This window comes from Phocoena phocoena, chromosome 21, assembly GCF_963924675.1.
Source record: "Phocoena phocoena chromosome 21, mPhoPho1.1, whole genome shotgun sequence".
Taxonomy (NCBI): domain Eukaryota; kingdom Metazoa; phylum Chordata; class Mammalia; order Artiodactyla; family Phocoenidae; genus Phocoena; species Phocoena phocoena.
This window is the reverse complement of record NC_089239.1, coordinates 19,497,056-19,516,630: the sequence shown is the minus strand read 5'-3', so window position 1 is coordinate 19,516,630 and position 19,575 is coordinate 19,497,056. Positions and strand designations below refer to the sequence as shown.

Here is a 19,575-nt window from a genome sequence, read left to right as displayed (position 1 = left end):
GGTCTGCTCTGAGCTCAGGTGGTACCTTGTGCGGCCTCTTCTGGCGTCATTTGTAGCGGCGTTCGCAGCAGGAGCGATGCTGGTTTGGAGTCGCCTAACCTTCGTCCTACTGAGCGTGACCGTCACCTGTTCGGTGGCGCAGCACGTGCCACCGGTGGGTGAGCTGGAGGCGAGGGCGCGGAGAGGGGCGCGCGGGAGCACGGGGAAGTGGGGTGCCCAGGTGCGGAGCCGGCGGGGCTTGAGGGACATCTAGTCCCGGCAGCATCTTTACGGGGGTCGGTGTTTTCCTGAGCAGAGGTGTGGGTGTAGAGCGGGCTGGCGAATTTCACCCCGGGTCGATTCGGTACAAGCTGGAACAAGGAAACCTTCTGGGGAAATCCTGATCTCTGCGGATTGGTGATTATGATTTGCATACCCTCACGTTTGATGGATTGCATCTGTTCTACCAGTACCAGCTTCGAGCATCCAGAACTGTAAGAGAAAAAGTTCCAGTTGATTTGTGTACATGATTAAGTGACGAACTTCCTGAGGACTTTGGCATCCTCTGCCTGGTGACGAGGTGCTGAAGGAAAAGTATTAGCTAAGGATCCTGAGGGCCCTGGGAAAGGGCAAGGCATCCCCAGTCAGGGCAATGGGAGCAGCCCAGGCCAACCTAGATGTGGATGCCTGGCCTTTATCTCCGAGTCAAGTGAACACTGGGCCTGTGGCTATTTCCCCTTGAGGGAAGTAGCAGGAACACAGACTTGATAACTACAAGAGACAATGAGGGACCAGTTTCACTCTTACTTTGCAAGGGAGGAAGTTGATTCTGAGTGAGAAAATGTCTAGAAGCATGACTGAACTCAGGCCTCTGGACACCTGGTCTGGTGGTCTTGCATAATTCTCTTCTTTAAAAGCAATAAGACTGCATTTTTCTTATCAACAGATCAGATAAATAGGAACTTGGGTGCATGTGACCTAAGACTAGGTGAGGATGTTTTTGAATAGTTTAGGTAGAACATTGACTTTAGGAGCAAGATGTGCATTCTCCTCTTTTATTCTTTTATTTGTCTACGGAGAAAAGCTTTAAGAGTAAGATCATGGTGAGATATTACTCAGCCATTCAAAATTGATACAAGATAAAGCAAGTAAAAGTAGAATACAAAGTAGTATACACAGCGATTTCAGTAACAGAAAAATACACAGTATATACATGTGGGTGAGGATTGGAAGGGTATAAGGAAAAATAAAATTAGTCTGCTTTAGTGTGGGTAGGGAATTAATTTGCTTTAAAGTGGTTGGGATTATGGGAATTTTTAAAGAATTTTATACTTTGATACTGTCATTGCTTTCAGCCAAAGACCCCAGGAAACACACCTGTAGTTGAAGAAATTGGGTTTATTATTTTGCAGTGAGTGAGAATGCATGCCATGGGCAACCGTGGGGCCTCTCAGTAAAAGGGCATTAGGAAAAACATGTTTTATAATTTGGACTTTGTGTGTTTCAGGGGCAGGTCTGAGGAATCGGGGGTTTGCTCTAGATTGGTTGCTTTTAGAAAGTGAGGCAACACTATGGGTAAAGAAGAAACAGTTATTTGTTTAGCAAGAGAAGGAGGTGTTTGGTGTTTAGCGTGTTACACGTACCTTTGTTTTTGTCTGTGCTTAGAGTCATGAAGTGGCCTTGCTTTGTCTCATTTGATCATGTCCCAGATTAACCTTCACTGAGGTGGGTATTCTGTGAGTTGTGTCTAAGAAGAGAAGAGAAACGGCCTGGCTTTTGAGTGTCAGAGCAGCAAGTTAATACTGAGAGGTCTAGTTGTGGACCTCAGAACAGTTTCATATATCAATATCTGCCTTTTATTTTCGTTGTCAGTACTTTATTTTTTCAAGCAAAAGTACTTTAAAAGGTATTTGTAGAACAGGAAAAATCAACAGCCCCTCCATGAATTTAATAGTTCTTATCTGGAACAGTGGTTGTCAAATTCTAGTCTGGCCTCTGGTGTCAATTTGGGAAGCTGCTTCCACAAGTCTTTAATGAAATGAGAAAAATGAGGCCTTGAAATTATTAATTTAGAATGTTAGCTTTTATTCTGATTATGACCTTCCAATTTTTGTTGTTAAAATGTTCTTTTATGTGTGTAAGTTGTTTTGTTTGTTTTAACATCTTCACTTTGTAAAACAAAAACTGGGACTCCTCTCAGTTTTTTAACTGATCTGGAAAACCTGGGGGCCACTGGCTGACAGGATTTTGGGAACTTCACAGAAGTTCAGTGACCTCATCCTTTGACAAGAATAAGCATTTTTTTTTCATTTTGAATTGTTCTGTGATAAACTGTAGCCACACATAGTAACAAAATATATTTCAAAACTACTTTTGATAAATATGATAGTGGGAACTGGCTTTAAATTACAAACAAAAATCATTGGATTTGGAATGTCTGTGGATTTTGTTCTGTTTTGTTTTTGAGGCGCTTCAGACTATGGCATATTTTAAGGTCTTCTTGAGTTATTTGATTCTATTAAGAGATGGTGGTGACAAGCTATCCCACTTCTGGGTATATATCCAAAGAAAATGAAAACACTAATTTGAAAAGATATCTGCACCCCCATGTTCATTGCAGCATTATTTACAAGAGCCAAGACGTGGAAACAACATAAGTGCCCATTAGTGGATGAATGGATAAAGAAGATGTGATTCTCACTCTCACACACACACACCCACCACAATGGAATACTAGTCAGCCATGAAAAAAGATGAAATCTCGCCATATGTAACAACATGTATGGATATTGAAAGTATTATGATGGGTGAAATAAATCAGACGGAGAAAGACAGATACTGTATCTATCTAATAAACGAACAAACCAAACAAAAACAAACACGTAGATACAGAGAACAGCAGCATAGTGGTTATCAGAGGGAAAGGGGCAGAGGGAGGGTGAAATGAGTAAAGGGGATCAATTGTATCGTGATGGATGGAAACTAAAATTTTAGTGGTAAGCATGCTGTAGTGTATACAGAAGTAGAAATATAATGTATACTGGAAACTTATGTTATAAACCAATATTATGTCAATAAAAAATAAATTTAAAAATATTTTAAAAAGAGAGATGGTGGTGACAGAAGTGGTGCAAGAAAATCTGGAGAGGGAGATGGAGATGACGTCATCCAGGGCTCTGTAGACCTTGATAAAGATTTTGGAATTCATCCTAAAAACAATGGGAAGCTGTTGACTGGTTTTAAAAAAGATGTGATAAATTTGTCACTTTCAAAAGATCAGTTTGGATTGGAAGGGAGCAAGGGTGGATATGAGGAGACTAGTCCAATAGCACAACCCTCCTGACTTACAGGACGGTTGTGCTATTGGAAAAGGAAAGAAGTGGATGGTTCCGGAGAAGATTCGGAGGTAGAATGAGAAGAAGGAGGGGTTGGATGGGGAAGAGGGACTGGCACCTTTCTGAAGTGCTCAGCTGGGAGAATAGTGGCATCACTACAGGAATATGAGGAGGGAAGAATGAAGGTCATTTTTCACTCTGGTTATGTCGAATTTCAGATGGCACCAAGACATCCAGCAGACCTTTGGGACTGGAGCTCAGAAGAGGATATTGGAAGTCGTAGGCATATTATTTTGAAGCCCACTGGAGTGAACAATGAGCAGATAGAAGAGAAGAGGCTTAGTCAAAGGCTCAGGAGACATGCATGTGTCGGGTCAGGAAGAACTGGCAAAATTAAAGCAGCAGCCAGAACTGGAGAGCAAGTGTTAGGGACGCTCAGGGGAGAGAGGGACAGGTCACCTGTATTGAATGCCATTGAGATGTCTAGTATCTGTTGTGCTTGGCACCCAGAGGTCATTGGTCACCTCGGCCAGAGCATATTGGGAGCAGAAAATAGATTGTAGTAGCCTATGGAGTCATCAGAAGGAAAGGAATCAGAGTAGGCGAGATGGCTGTTCTCAGTAATAAATCTAAGCAGATCCCTAAAATGTGTGAAAATTAAACACACTGGCTCAGTAGTGAATTACTGAATCGAACTTATTTTTATGCATCAGCTTTTCAAGTGAGTGATAACATTGTTGACATTAGCCACTGAATCAGGTTTTAGCAATGATTTTTACAACGTTTTCCCAAATCACTTAAACCCCATCTGGCCTGGCCAGTTTTACTGTACTGCATTTGTTTTCCACCCAGTACTTTAAAGGAAGGAATACACAGATACCATATGTTTGCTTAGTCAACAAATACTGCATGCCTAGTCTGGGCCTGACTGTTACAGATGCTGGGAACAGGTCAGTGAACAAGATAGAGAGGTCTTTGCCCTTATGGAGAGTTTGTTCACATTCCTTTTACCTAAATATTCTCAATTTAATAGGGTACCATTCCATCAAAGGTCAGAAAACAAGTGAAAAACTTTGCATGCTCATTTGAATTTGTTATATATGCAAGAAAACATGCCTTTTCTTATTCAAGTGTGTCTTGAATATGTGTCTGCTCTGTCTTACATAGAGAACACTTTAAGAAACAAATCTTATTTAGAAAATAGTTGTCGGTGAATTAAAGAATTGAATTGAAATTGTCTTGTTGGACTTCCCTGGTGGCGCAGTGATTAAGAATCCACCTGCCAATGCAGGGGACACGGGTTCAAGCCTTGATCCGGGAAGATCCCACGTGCCACAGAGCAACTAAGCCCGTGCGCCACAACTACTGAGGCTGCACTCTGGAGCCTGCGAGCCATAACTACTGAGCCCCCGTGCCACAACTACAGAGCCTGCGCTCTAGAGCCCGTGTGCCACAACTACTGAAGCCCGCACGCCTAGAGCCTGTGCTCCGCAACAAGATAAGCCACTGCAATAAGAAGCCCATGCACTGCAATGAAGAGTAGCCCCCGTGCAGAGCAGCAAAGACCCAATGCAGCCATAAATAAATAAAGGAATAAAGAAAGAAAGGAAGGAAGGAAACAAAAGAAGGAAAAGGAAAGAAAGGAAGAAAGAAAGAAGGAAGGACAGGGAGGAAGGAAGGAAGGAAGAAAGAAAGTTGTCTTGCTGAAATTGTTCAGCTTCTTTTCCGATGGTAAGAACACTGGTGTGAGCTATATAATTTAATTACTTTTCACTGCCTTTTTCTGGTTATGTGAATAAGCCAAGCACATGAGGGCTTTCTGAACTCTTTTGTACAGTCTTAGAAGCATACATTTCATTGAGGTTCTCATTCCGGAGGACTCAAATATTTTAGGGAGCTGGATGAATTATCTCATTTCTTTTAGGCATGGAGCGTTCAGGTTGCTAATGGAATAATTTTCACTTTATATTTTATTTTCCTAAATACAGTTATGTCAAGTAGCTCTGTAGTTAGTTTTTTTTTTTTAGTGAGTGGGGAGGACGTAAAGAATGATTAATTTTGAAGACGTTCAAGTTCTTATCAAATAACTAGAATAATTAGAGAATTCGCTGACTCAGGAAGTATTAACAAAACATTTTACAGAGATTTTCACCACTTTCTTTGGCTTTAGGAAGCAAAAATGAGAGAGCACACATGTGAAAGATTGATTTTAAGTTGGTTGTATTTTTTCACCCTTTGACAAGGTAGCACATACCAAGCAGACTACCTAATATCGCTCCCTTTCATCTATTTACATTCTATACCTATCATCTGTTTAAATTTTTACTTACCTTGATAAGGTTGTCTATTATTAAAACCATGTATAGTTAAATTTGGAGATAGTAAGAAACTTTAAATAACAAGTGAGCTCACTGTAATTTTATTTCAGGTCTGTACATAGATTTTTGAAGCTGTCTTTCCCTGTTCAGGTCTCCCTTGAAAGTAAGGATGGACCTGTCTCCACTCTACCCCAAATCTAATCTTTTTGTTTAAAATGACTGTTGTTAGAGGCTATTATGCTTAGTGAAATAAGTCAAAGACAAATACCGTATGTTATCGCTTATACAAGGAATCTAAAAAATAAAACAAACAAAAGAATATAGCAAAACAGAAACAGACTCACAGACATGGAGAACAAACTAGTGGTTACAAGTGGAGAGGGGGAAGGGGGAGAGGCAAATAAGGAGTAGGGGATTAAGAGATACAAACTACTATATATAAAATAAATAAGCTACAAGGATATATTGTACACTCCAGGGAATATAGTGAATATTTTATAATAACTTTAAATGGAGTATAAGCTATAAAAATTTGAATCACTATGCTGTATACCTGAAACTAATATAATATTGTAAATCAACTCTACTTGAATAAAAAAATTTTAAAAACAAAAAAAAGTGACTTCAGTGTCAGTACCTTATGAACACCTGAAGTACCCTGATCTTATGGCTGCTAGCTTTAAAAATTACAATCACATTTACCCTTTACTCTTACAGCCAATTTCTATGCAGATTTCATGTCTTTGTATTTCATGTTTATTTATTGCTGTCAGCATTATCATAGTAAAATGTCTTATCAATCTCAGACTCTTGTATATATGATTAGGTTGCTCTGTTACCTCTGGGGCAGTTGAACTCTCCTAATATTTGATAGAGCACTTGTAACTTCCCTCACAGTCGTAAGAAATATGCCTTGTAGTTTAATTTTATATTGGCTTTGGAACCCAGGTCATGCAGATAAAATTACTAGGGAAAGACGAGCATCATTACATTTCATTTACTCACTGAGTTGATTCTAGTGATCATCAAAAGCCCTGAAGGGAATGCGGATTGTTCCCTATTAGGAATTAAATTGAGGTTTTCTTGTTATCTCTGTGGGAAGCTATGAGAAAGATCAGGGGGAGCCTGAACTGGGGCTCTGTCACCCGCTGTGTAACCTTGTCACTAATGGAGCTGGGCCTTGCATCCAGAACATGACCCCATGACCCTAAAGTTCCTGAAAACTTGAAATTCAGTGAAAAGGGCATAAATCAGATTTTTGTGAATCAAATCACATTTTAAACTCACCAAAAGCGCTGATATTTAGAAGAATCTTAATAGTGAATAAGTTAGAATGAAGTAAGAGTTGTATTTCTAAAGTTAATATTTGCCCTTCTTATTAAGTGCTGTTTGGAAAATTCGTAGTTTTAAATCAAGATGTTCTTAAGTAGAGTGTTGCTTTTTGGTGTCCATTTCCAATTTCACTAAGCAAGGACTAGTGAATTTAGAATACCCTGCCCTCCAATGCAGTCATATGTTGTTATCTTAAAATAATTTGAGATACTGACAGCTAAAAATACTTAAAATCAGTGTTTGCCTGGTGGCGCAGTGGTTAAGAATCCGCCTGCCAACGCAGGGGACACAGGTTTGAGCCCTGGTATGGGAAGATCCCACATGCCGCGGAGCAACTAAGCCCGTGCGCCACAACTACTGAGGCTGCACTCTAGAGCCCATGAGCCTCAACTACTGAGCCCGTGTGCCACAACTACTGAAGCCCGTGCTCCGCAACAAGAGAAGCCACCGCAATGAGAAGTCCGCGCACTGCAACAAAGAGTAGCCCCCGCTCTCTGCAACTAGAGAAAGTCCGCATGCATCAACAAAGATCCAACACAGCCAAAAATAAATAAATTAAATAAATATATATATATTTTTTGCGTTACGCGGGCCTCTCACTGTTGTGGCCTCTCCCGTTGCAGAGCACAGGCTCTGGACACGCAGGCCCAGCGGCCATGGCTCACGGGCCCAGCCGCTCTGCGGCATGTGGGATCTTCCCAGACCGGGGCACGAACCCACGTCCCCTGCATCGGCAGGCAGACTCTCAACCACAGTGCCACCAGGGAAGCCCAAATAAATAAATTTTTTAAAAAAAACTTAAAATCATGTCAGGGAATCACTCTGAAAATCCTCAGCATAATGTAAATGAAATCATGCAGTTTTTTAATTTGATATTTTAAAATGTATCAAAGTGTACATAGTTAAGGAAAATCAAATAATATAGAGAGGCTTATGATAAAAAAAACCCAGCCGTCTCCCTGCTTATTCTTTCTACCCCATCCCCCTTCTCTGGAAGCAAACACTTTTTTGTTGTTTTTGTTGTTAATTGTCGTGTTTTCTGAAGTATAGTTGATTTACAATATTGCGTTAGTTTCAGGTGTACAGCAAAGTGATTAAGTTATATATTTTTTTTCAAATTATTTTCCATTATAGGTTATTACAAATACTGCATATAGTTCCCTGTGCTATACAGTAAATCCTTGTTGCTTATCTATTTTACATATAGTAGTACATATCTGTTAATCCCATACTCCTAACTTATCCCTCCCTACCTCCCTCCCTTTCCCCTTTTGTAACCATAAGTTTGTTTTCTATGTCTGTGAGTCTATTTCTGTTTTGTAAGTAGATTCATTTGTATTGATATTACTTTTTATATTCTACATATAAGTGATATCACATGATACTTTGTCTTTCCGATTTACTTGACTTAGTATGATCATCTCTAGGTCCATCTATATTGCTGCAAATGGCAATATTTCATTCCTTTTTATGGCTGAGTAGTATTCCATTGTGTATATATACATCACATCTTCTTTATCCATTCATCTGTTGATGGACACTTAAGTTGCTTCCACATCTTGACTATTGTAAATGTGCTCCTGTGAACATTGAGGTGCATGTATCTTTTCGAATTAGAGTTTTCATCTCAGAAGCAGACACTTTTAACTGTTCGTACTCAAGTGATGTTCAGCAAGATACCACCTCTACTGTCCTACTAGTTATTTGCAGCTCAGTCTGTTTTGATTAATTGGTGCCCATGCCAAATTGGGTGCTGAAAGATCCAAATATCACCCCTGGTTAGCTTTATGAATACTGCTACTGATAATGTGTTTATGCTGAATTTGTCTGAATCCACTTGAGGCATTGTCTGCTCTCATACGTATCCATCTCAGTGATGGATAAAAATTTAGTTTACTTTCAACAATCTTCCCTCAACCTTTCTTTTTTTAAGTGTTACTGAGATATAATTCACACCATACAAATCACCCACTAAAAGTATACAACTTAATGGCTTCAGTATATTCACAGAGTTGTACAACCATCACTACAGTCAATTTTAGAACATTTTCATCACCCCTAAGAAACCCCTTACCACTTAGCCTTAACCCTGAAACCTGCTTCTCAGTCTTAGGCAGCCACTAATCTACTTTTTGTCTCTATAGATTTACCTATTCTGGACATTTTCTATAAAGGGGATCATACAATACATGTGACTGGCTTCTTTCACATATCATAATGTTTACAAGGTTCATTCACATTGTAGCATCAGTACAGTAAATGTGCATTCCTTTTTATGACTGAGTAATATTCCATTTATGGATATACCATATTTTGTTCATTCATCACTTAATGGACACTTAGGTTGTTTCTGCTTTTGGCTGTTATGAATAATGCTACTGTGAACATTTATGTACAGTTTTTGTGTGAACACATGTTTTCATGCCTCTTAGGTTTATACCTAGGAGAGTAATTTGCTGGGTCACATCATAACTCTGTGTTTAACTCTTTGAGGAACTGCCAGACTGTTTTCCAAAGCAGCTGCACTATTTTATATTCCCACTGGCAGTACATGAGGGTTCCAGTTTCTCTACATCCATGCCAACACTTGTTTTATTATTGTAACTGCCAGCCTGTTGGGTGTGAAGTGGTATCTCATTGTGCTGTTTTTTGTTTGTTGTTTTTTTTTTTGCCGTACGCGGGCCTCTCACTGTTGTGGCCTCTCCCGTTGCGGAGCACAGGCTCCGGACACGCAGGCTCAGCAGCCATGGCTCACGGGCCCAGCCGCTCCGCGAGGATCCGTGGGATCCTCCCAGACCGGGGCACGAACCCACGTCCCCTGCATCAGCAGGCGGACTCAACCACTGCGCCACCAGGGAAGCCCTCATTGTGCTTTTGATTTGCATTTCCCTATTGGCAAATGATGTTGAGCATCTTTTCATTTGCTTATTGAGTTATATTTTATGTGGAGAAATGTCTGTTCAGATCCTTTGCCCATTTATTAATTGAGTTGTCTTTTTATTACTGAGTTGTAAGATTTTTATATATTCTAGACAAATCTTTTACCAAATATATGCTTTGTAATCGGCATAAATGTAAGGGTTTATTTCTGCACTCTCAGTTCTATTCCATTGATTTATATCTTTATGCTGGTAGTGCACTATCTTAATTACTGTAGCTTTGATAGTATGTTTTAAAATCAGGAAGTGTCAGTCCTCTAACTTTATTATTATTTTTTAAGAACGTTTTGGATGTTCTGCGTCCCTTGAATTTCAATGTGAATTTTAGGATCACTTGTCTATTTCTGCAAAGAAGCCATCTAGGATTTTGATAGGTATTGCATTGAATCTGTAGATCAATTTAGGGAGCATTGCCATCTTAACAATATTAAGTCTTCCAATCTATGAACAATGTATATCTTTCCATTTATTTAGGTCTTTAATTTTTTTTCTACAGTGTTTTGTAGTTTTCAGTGTACAAGTCTTACACATCTTTGGTTAAATTTATTCCTAAGTATTCTTTCTGATGCTGTTGTAAGTGGAGTAGTTTCTTAGTTTCATTTCAATTTGCACATCGTTACTGTATAGAAATACATTTGATTGTTGTACATTCATCTTGTATCCTGCAACCTTGCCCAACTTGTTTATTATTTTTAAAAAGTTTTTAATGGATTCCTTAGGGTTTTCTGTAGAAGATAGTGTCATCTGAAAATGAGACAGTTTTACTTCTTTTCCAGTTTGGATGCCTTTTATTTCATTTTCTTGTCTAATTGCCATGGCTCAATACTTAAGCACAATATTGAAGTGGGGCAAGTGGACTCCTTGACCCCTCTACCTTTTTCTCCCTTTTCTTCTTCAGTTCTATGTGCTTTCAGTCTTGTTTAGTAAACGTTGGTAACATAATTGTAACTGTAATTGAGTCATCTATGCTTCGTATGTCTCCTTTCAAAGAATGAAGACGGTAAACAATGTTTAAAGAAGTGTGACTTGAAAACATTGGTCATTGCTCAGTGTGCTGTGATTACATGTCCTTCTCTAGAATTCTAAAGCCGTAACTCTAACGGCACTAAAATATATATATTTTATATATATATAAAATATATATTCAAATATATTTTCTACCAAATACTCATATTCATGCCAAATGCTCATATTCATTTTAATTTGCTTCACTTTAATTTGCTTCATATTTATATTACGCCTTGTACAAATTTTTTCATTGGAGTTTCTAATTTCTTTCCCTTTTTCTCATTAGAAGAAGAAAACAAACCTATGCCATCATCACTGTATCCTGTATATTTTTCAGCTTCTGACATATCTTCTCAATATCCTGTCTACTCTTCTTGAAACCTACTGAATTCCGCTTCTAGTTGAGACCATTTTCTTTTTATTTGGACCATTCTTTTCCAAGACTGTAGCTTCCCCTTATAGTTTCTGGTTGTTTTTCTTTTTTCTTACACTGTGTGCCTCTTATCCTATTCTCAAATTCTTCCAGCCTTTCAACTGTACAGTTTATTCTGTAGAGTCCCACTTTTTAGGGCACCTATCTCCTTGATATAATGTTGCACTATTGCTTTCTAGGTCTGTTGACTAGCTGTCACCTTAAGGGCTCCCTTTACCACTCTATGTTAAGTTGGAGCCATTCTTTTCTGGATCCTGTCCCATCTTTCTCTTGGTTTATGCCAGTGTTTTGCTAGAGTAAATCTTGAACTAATTTAAGAAAGAATGTATGGGAGGTGAACTTTCTGAGTCCTTGCAGTGACTTAATAGTAAAGACTTTAAATAAACTCAAAATTGATTGATGCCTTTACCAGCTATAAAATTCTAGTTTTAAATCAATTTCCTGCCAAGTTTGGAGGCATCACTCTCTTCTAGCATTTATATAGCTGTTGAGAAGTTTGGTGGAAGTGTGAGTCTTATTCTTTTGTAGGAAACCCACTTCCCCTGGCCCAAATGCGGTGCTAGAAGCTTTTATGTTTTTCTCTTTATCCTTTATGTTTTGAAATAACTCAGTGATGTGTCTGACTGAAAGCCCTTGTATTCAGTCATTATTTCAAATAATCAGTAGGTCTTTTCATTTTCAGGACTCATCTCCTTTCAGCTGTGGGAAATTTTCCTATATTATTTCTTTCATAATTTTCTCCTCTTTATTGTCTCTGCTCTCTTTCTGGAAATCCAGTTAATCAGATGTTGGGCCCCATGCACTGATTCTCTAATTCTCTTCTTTTTTTTTTTCCTCCTGTGTTTTCTATATAATTTTTTCCCTGTATTCTGGGAGAGATTTCCTCGCCTTTATTTTCCTATCCTTTTTATTTCAGCAGTTACGTTTTTTATTGAAGTATAACTGATGTACAATATTATTTAAGTTACAGGTGTACAATATAGTGACTTACAATTTTTAAAGGTTATACTCCATTTATAGTTATTATAAAATACTAGCTGTAGTCCTCATGTTGTACAGTATATCCTTGTAGCTTATTTTATACCTAATAGTTTGTACCTTTTAATTTCTTACCCCTATATTGCCCCTCCCCGCTTCCCTCTCTCCACTGGTAACCACTAGTTTATTCTCTATATCTGTGTCTGCTTGTCTTTCGTTATATTCAATAGTTTGTTATACTTTTTAGATTCCAGATATAAGTGAGATCATATGGTATTTGTCTTTCTTTGTCTGACTTATTTCACTAAGCAGAAGGCCCTCCAGGTCCATCCATGTTGCTGCAAATGGCAAAATTTCTTTCCTTTTGTGGTTGAGTAGTATTCCATTATGTTGATATACGTTCTTTATCCATTCATCTATTGATGGATGAGCAGTTATGTTTTTTTTGGGGTTTTTTTTTTTGCAGTACACGGGCCTCTCACTGTTGTGGCCTCTCCCGTTGCGGAGTACAGGCTCCGGACACACAGGCTCAGCAGCCATGGCTCATGGGCCCAGCCGCTCTGTGGCATGTGGGATCCTCCTGGACCGGGGCATGAACCCGCGTCCCCTGCATCAGCAGGCGGACTCTCAACCACTGCGCCACCAGGGAAGCCCAGCAGTTATGTTTTTAATTACCTGGTCGAACTTATTTTTTACAACATCTTGTTTTTGTTTTATAGATATAACAGTATATTGAATTTCTCTTGAGGTTACTATTAGAGTATTGAATCCGATATTAATTTATATTATTTTGTTTTATATTTTCCTCAGTTCCTTAAAGTATTGGGATATTTTGGAGCTAGTTTTTTGTTTTCTTTTTTTTTTTTTTGGCGGTACGTGGGCCTCTCACTGTTGTGGCCTCTCCCGTTGCGGAGCACAGGCTCCGGACGCGCAGGCTCAGTGGCCATGGCTCATGGGCCCAGCCACTCCACGGCATGTAGGATCTTCCTGGACCAGGGCATGAACCCGTGTCCCCTGCATCGGCAGGCGGACTCTCAACCACTGCGCCACCAGGGAAGCCCAGTTTCCTTTGTATTTTTCTAAATGTTAGAATAGGAGGCCTTTACTCTCAGGCAGGAGTCATTAAACTTTTCCGGCACAGGGCCAGATAGTAAATCTTTTCGGCGCTGTGGGCCAAGAGGCAAAATCAAGGATGTTATATAGATATTTATATGACAAGAGAGAAGACAAATTCCCATATAATTCTTATTGATGAAAATGTTTTAATAACAAGTTAGTACACTTTTTGTAAAGAGGTCTTCTAATGAGAAGAATTGAATTCTTGTGGGGTGGGCATTTGATTTTTGGCACTTAGGGTTAGTGTCCCAAAGTGATTGCAAATGTTTCTATGTTATTCCTGATCTGTAATGAGATTTTACATATTTCATCTTTGAAAATGTCTTTTTGTATAGATATATGGTAGGATGAATAATGGCTTCCCAAGGATGTCCATGTCCTAGTTCCTAGAACCTGTGAACATGTTATTTTTTATGGCAAAAGGAACTTGGCAAATGTGATTTAGTAAAGAATCTTGAGATGGGGATGTTGTGCTGGATTATCCAAGGGGGCCGATATATTCCCAGACATCTTTATAACAGGGAGGCAGGAGGCCAAAGAAGAGAGAAGATGCTATACTGCTGACTTTGAAGATGGAGGAAAGGGGGCACAAACCAACGAATGTAGGCGATCCCTAGAAGCTGGAAAAGTCAAGGAAACAGATTCTGCCTTGGGGCCCCAGGGGAAATTCAGCTGTGCAGAACCATTTTAGACTTCCAACCTTCAGAGCTGTAACATAATAAATTTGTGTTGTTTTAAGCATTAAGTTTGCAGTAATTTGTTACAGCAGCAATAGGAAACTAATACAACTAAGTGCCACCAAAGACTAATATCAGTCCACGAGCATATGATTTTAATTGAGTCGCGGTATGTCGGAGAGATTTTTAGTTACTTCTCGGCATTTAGGTAGTAGGTGGAGGAGTTTTGACTGATGAGACAAAGTGGACAAAGCTGTTGTGAGGAAAGGAGATCCCAGAGAGGTTCCTGGCTCAGAGTAGCATTTATTCTGGAGAGTAAGAATAATAGATGAGGATGAAAAGAGTTTAGTTGAGGGGCCAGCAGACAGAAAATAACCCCCATCCCAAACTCTGCACAGAGAACTGCATATAACATTATAGCTAAGCAAAAGACTAAACCCACACACTCTCTTCCCCTCTTCTCTCTTTTTTTCACACATACATACCACCTCAAAGGGTTTTCCTTGACAGAAACTGAAGAGATCATCTGGCAAGAGCAAGGGCAACTTGTATGGGTGTTAGTACCCTGAGTGGTGGTTGGCAAACTACAGCCTGGCACCTGTTTTTTTAAAGTCTGCGAGTGAGGGATGGTTTTTACGTCTTTTAAAAGTTGGGGGGAAATTCAAAAGGAGATTAATATTTTGTAACATGTCAAAATTTGTAAAATTTACACGTCAGGGTCCATAAACTGAGTTGTATTGGAGCACAGCTACACTTGTTTGTTTGCATTTTGTCTGGCTGCTTCAGCACTACAGCAGTTGGGTTGTTGCAGCAGAGCCTGAATGCAGTGTGCTCGTAGCTTTCACTGGTGCTCTGTACACTTCAGATGACGCTTATGCAATTATAACTCAGCTGCATTTTAAGTGCCGCATGTATCAATGCACCAGGTTATTTTTAATCTTTAAGAAAATTACTAGTCTAAACCTATCACGTCAAAACAAGAAAAGAAGAGAAAAGTGGACTTCAGACGTGCTTTGAGGCCAAGCGGAGTAGGGATTATCTTGTTAATTAGCTGGCAAAGCATTGTGTTTATTACACAGTGACGCTAGAGTTGTGCTAAAAGAATACAGTGTATGTTGACATTACGAGACCGAGCAGTCATCACAGTATTCCCAACTCCTAGGGAAAAAAGTGGTTAGAAAAACAAGATCTAGAGTATCTCATCACAGCAGAATTTATTTACACATTTTACAAAGTAAAATGAGGCTGCAGCCAAAGTAAGTCTCCAAGTAGCTTATTTGTTAGCAAAGCAAGAAAAGCCATTTGCCAAAGATGAGTTGATGGAATCACATTTGCTTGTAGAAGTTGAAGAAATGTGTCCTGAGAAAATTTGTTTCACACTATAAGCTTTTAGCCGAGAACAGTTGCCTGGGACTGTGGCAGCAACATCAACATCAATTAAAGAACAAGGCAAATGATTCCTAGTTGTTTTTCTTGACTCTTGGTACTGATCAGTTATCAATATTTATTAGAGCATCCGATGCCAAGTTTGAGACTAAAGAATTAGTCTCTATGAATAGTCTGCATAAAACAACAACAGGCAGGGATGTTTTTAAAGAAGTTGAGAATTGAGTAATTCAGAAAGACCTGAAGTGGAATCTGCCATGATGTGTAACAGTTGACAGTGGTAAAAATTTGTGTGGAGCAAAAAAAAGCTTGGTTGGACAAATGTACAAAACTTCTGAAAATGCAAGATGTTTAAAGCTTGTGGTTATTAAATATATTGTTGATTGGCAGGTACTTTGTGGACAATACTTAAATCGATCATTCTGTTATTATTCAACCATGAAGTTCTTTTGCTCTCATAGATTTTCACTTGAGTGAATTTTGTAAGAAATAGATGCCGAATATCCTGACTGCCCCTACCACTCAACAGTTAGATAGGTTGGCAGCAGTGAAGTTTTACTACAACTTTTGAGCTCAAGGTTGAGACTGAAATTTTTCTGAATAAGAAGAACCACCTCAGTCACTATTATCGAACACTGAATGGCTTTGGAAATTAGCTTTTGCTAATTTGATACTGAATTATCAAATTGATATTATTTAATATCTAATATTTTGTATTCTAATAATTTAGAAACAGAATTTAAATGCTAATTAAATTATCCTTTGATAATTTAAGTTTACACTTGATGCTGTTAGTTAATGAGGTCAACCTAAAATTACAAGGCAAAACAGTACTTATATGGGAAACATACTGTAGTATTTTGACAACAATTAGTATTTGAATCTCAGGTAATGTCAAGCTACCTTATATACTTCCCATACAATCAAAAGTTAAAACAGGATGTGAGATCTCATTCCCACACAAATTTGCTGCAGATATATTTTCTGAGCTCAAACTACAGTTCTAGTAGTTTCCTTCCCTACTTCGCCTTCCTTTTATTGTGGATTTATACTACTTAAAAAAATTTTTTTTTGTCTTTTACAATATTGGGTCTCCAGCAGAAAGGAGATGAACATGCCTTGGCATCATGAACTAGTAATAAAAGAATGATAAATCACTGTGGGGTATCTCAGTTCCCCCACCATGGATTGAATCCGAGCCACAGCAGTGAACACCCAGAACCCTAACCACTGGGCCACCAGGGAACTCGGTCCATCTACGTTCTTATATTTTCTCTTTACTCAATATATTTGCAGTAGAAAAGGGAAATTACAATACCTGGCAAATAGTGCAAATTGCATTGAGTGAAAATGCACTTAGGTTTGAGATTTTAGAAGTTTTCAGGGGAGGAAAAGACTTTTAAGAGGCATTGAAATGGTCTAAAGTGGCAGATCATACTTGATTTTGTCTTCACAAGTTTCAACTGTTTTTGCAGATTGCCTACTCAGTTTGTTTTTCTGAAACTTAATTGTCTTTGTTTTTTAGTGGACGGAAGACTGCAGAAAATCAACCTATCCTCCCTCTGGACCAACGTGAGTAAACATCAGGTGATCAAGACTCACTCTGACCTTCGTGGAGACTTTTCTCCATGTGATAATCTCATAATAATAATGACAGTGAATAAAAACTTAAGTCATGTCTTCTTCTATCCTGAGACAAATTTTTCTTCCCTCAGGTTTGTGTATTATGCATTTGGCTAAGACTTTGAACAAATATGAAAATACCCCATGATGAAAATGTCCATTTCAAGCCTTTTGAAATCATAGGAGAAAAAAAAGCGATTTCCATTCTCCACTAAATTCTTCTATCTACCCCTGAGTATTTTTCTCATCATGACAAATGCAGAGGTGACCTGTGATTTTCTGTGGTGCCTGAGTATAAACTACTGGATCATACTGAAACAAAAAAGTGTAGGGTCTCATGTGAAACATTAAAAAAATTAACCCTGGCATGATAATCAAAGCTATTGAGGACAAAACAGGATTGGAAAACATAGGGTTGGGCCAATATCGTGTTTTAGTGTGTTTACATTAATATTTTTAGTTTGGGGTTTTGACCTTTTCATATCCTATGTGGCTAAATAAGCCTGTGGGAAAGACATAAAAACAGCTCACTGGCCCAGAGGGTAAAGAATGTGAAAAAGAAGGAAGAGGTGTGTCGGGAAGGGTAACGTACTATCCCTGCTCTTCCCTCTCACTAAAAGCTTGCTGCAGGGAAGGGAAGGCAGAGTACGTACAACTTTAACCAGTAATATCAAGATGACATTTCAGTTTTTATGGCATTTCAAGTATATATATATTGTGCTACACTTGTCTGAATTATGTTTTCTAAATAGCCTCTGTCCTAGATACAGTGAAACCATAATAAACTAAATTCTTTGTATTTACTCACCTTTCTGTAGAAAGAAGCAAATATTTGGCAGGAAGAATTTAGAAGTTACCAGTTTCTATGTTGCTATGAAGCCAGTGCACACTCCAGCCCTCTATCATGTCTCGGTCTCTGAGGCTCTTCCTTTTCATCACCACTGGCATTGTATTGGTCTTCAGTGCCTTATTGATTGCGACTGTCTCTTGGCTGCTCTCTCTGCCCCAGTTCATTGAACATTTACTGAGTACCTGCCACATTTAAGGCTTTTTTGTCCCTACTCCCTTTTATGTGTAGGTGTCAGTGAATTGACTGCCCTGCAAACTGTCCCTGCTTGGGCATTTAACTGGTTCCACGTTAGCATGTGTGTGTGTGTGCATGCATGCACATACACACATATGCAAATAAACATTTTTCTTATATTTACACATCTACATAATATAAATATGTTTGCCCTGGTGTTTCTGCTGGATTCCATCCTACCTCACTGGCTTGTTCACAAGACGAAAGTCCTTAGCTCCGCTCTGATCTTTGTTCTCTATGAATTATAAATAGATGTTGAGGACTCGGAGGGAAGTGTGGTATTCATATACCTTTGAATGACAACACATCCTCCTGTACCTTTTTTTTAAATTTTAAAAAAATTTTGGCTGTGTTGGGTCTTCATTGCTGCACGTAGGCTTTCTCTAGTTGCAGCGAGCGGGGGCTACTTTTCGTTGTGGTGCACAGGCTTCTCATTGCAGTAGCTTCTCTTGTTGCAGAGCACAGGCTCTAGGCAAGCGGGCTTCAGTAGTTGCATCTCGCAAGCTCGGTAGTTGTGACGCTCGGGCTTAGTTGCTCCATGGCATGTGGGATCTTCCCAGACCAGGGGTCGAACCCATGTCCCCTGCGTTGGCAGGCGGATTCTTAACCACTGTGCCACCGGGAAGTCCCTCCTGTACCTTTAAGACCATCCTTTTTAATCAAGTGCACAGATTCTGGATGTATGCATTGGCAGTTGTGAGGGAGGAGAGAAATACCTGTTTATCCAGCCTGACCGGTCAAATCAGTGCTGGAGGTCAAGGGACTAACAACAAGGGCACTCCTGTATCCAACTGAATCCCATTACCATTTCTTTTCTACTGCTCACTGGTGCTAGCATCTGCTGTCTTATTTGTGTACCTGTGTGTGTTGTGTCACTTAGACTAGTTGCCAAACAACCAGGTGGGTTTAGTCAATGATTAATGTTGCTTGTGATGACCAGGGCACAGGAAATGCTAAGTTTCAAAAATAATTTCATGATGTTTATTGTTCACAGTAAAGGAGGAAAATATTCTATAGTGATCACTACTGATTAAATGCCAATGCAGTGAGACTACTGAAATAAGATGGTGGAGAAGAAGGATGTGCTCTCACTCCCTCTTGTGAGAACACCAGAATAACAACTAGCTGCTGGACAGTCATCAACAGGAAGACACTGGAATTCACCAAAAAAGACCCCACATCCAAAGACAAAGGAGAAGCCACAATAAGACAGTAGGAGGGGCGCAATCACAATAAAATCAAATTCCATAACAGCTGGGTGGATGACTCACAGACTGGAGAACACTTATACCACAGAAGTCCACCCACTGGAGTGAAGATTCTGAGCCCCACGTCAGGCTTCCCCACCTGGGGGTCCGGCAACAGGA

At 39.2% G+C, this 19,575-nt stretch overlaps 1 protein-coding gene across 2 annotated transcripts in view; it reads left to right on the top strand.

Annotated features, from left to right (window-relative positions):
• Positions 1–19,575, top strand: part of ASAH1 (N-acylsphingosine amidohydrolase 1) — a 46,036-nt gene continuing 26,461 nt past the window's right edge. The window contains exons 1-2 of one of the 2 annotated variants that reach the window (XM_065899830.1): positions 1–154; positions 17,027–17,073. In XM_065899830.1, the coding sequence (XP_065755902.1) occupies positions 77–154; positions 17,027–17,073 (125 nt within the window). In that variant the 5' untranslated portion in view covers positions 1–76. Of the gene's footprint in view, positions 155–17,026; positions 17,074–19,575 lie in introns of those variants that run through there. The other variant, XM_065899831.1, reaches the window with a different exon arrangement.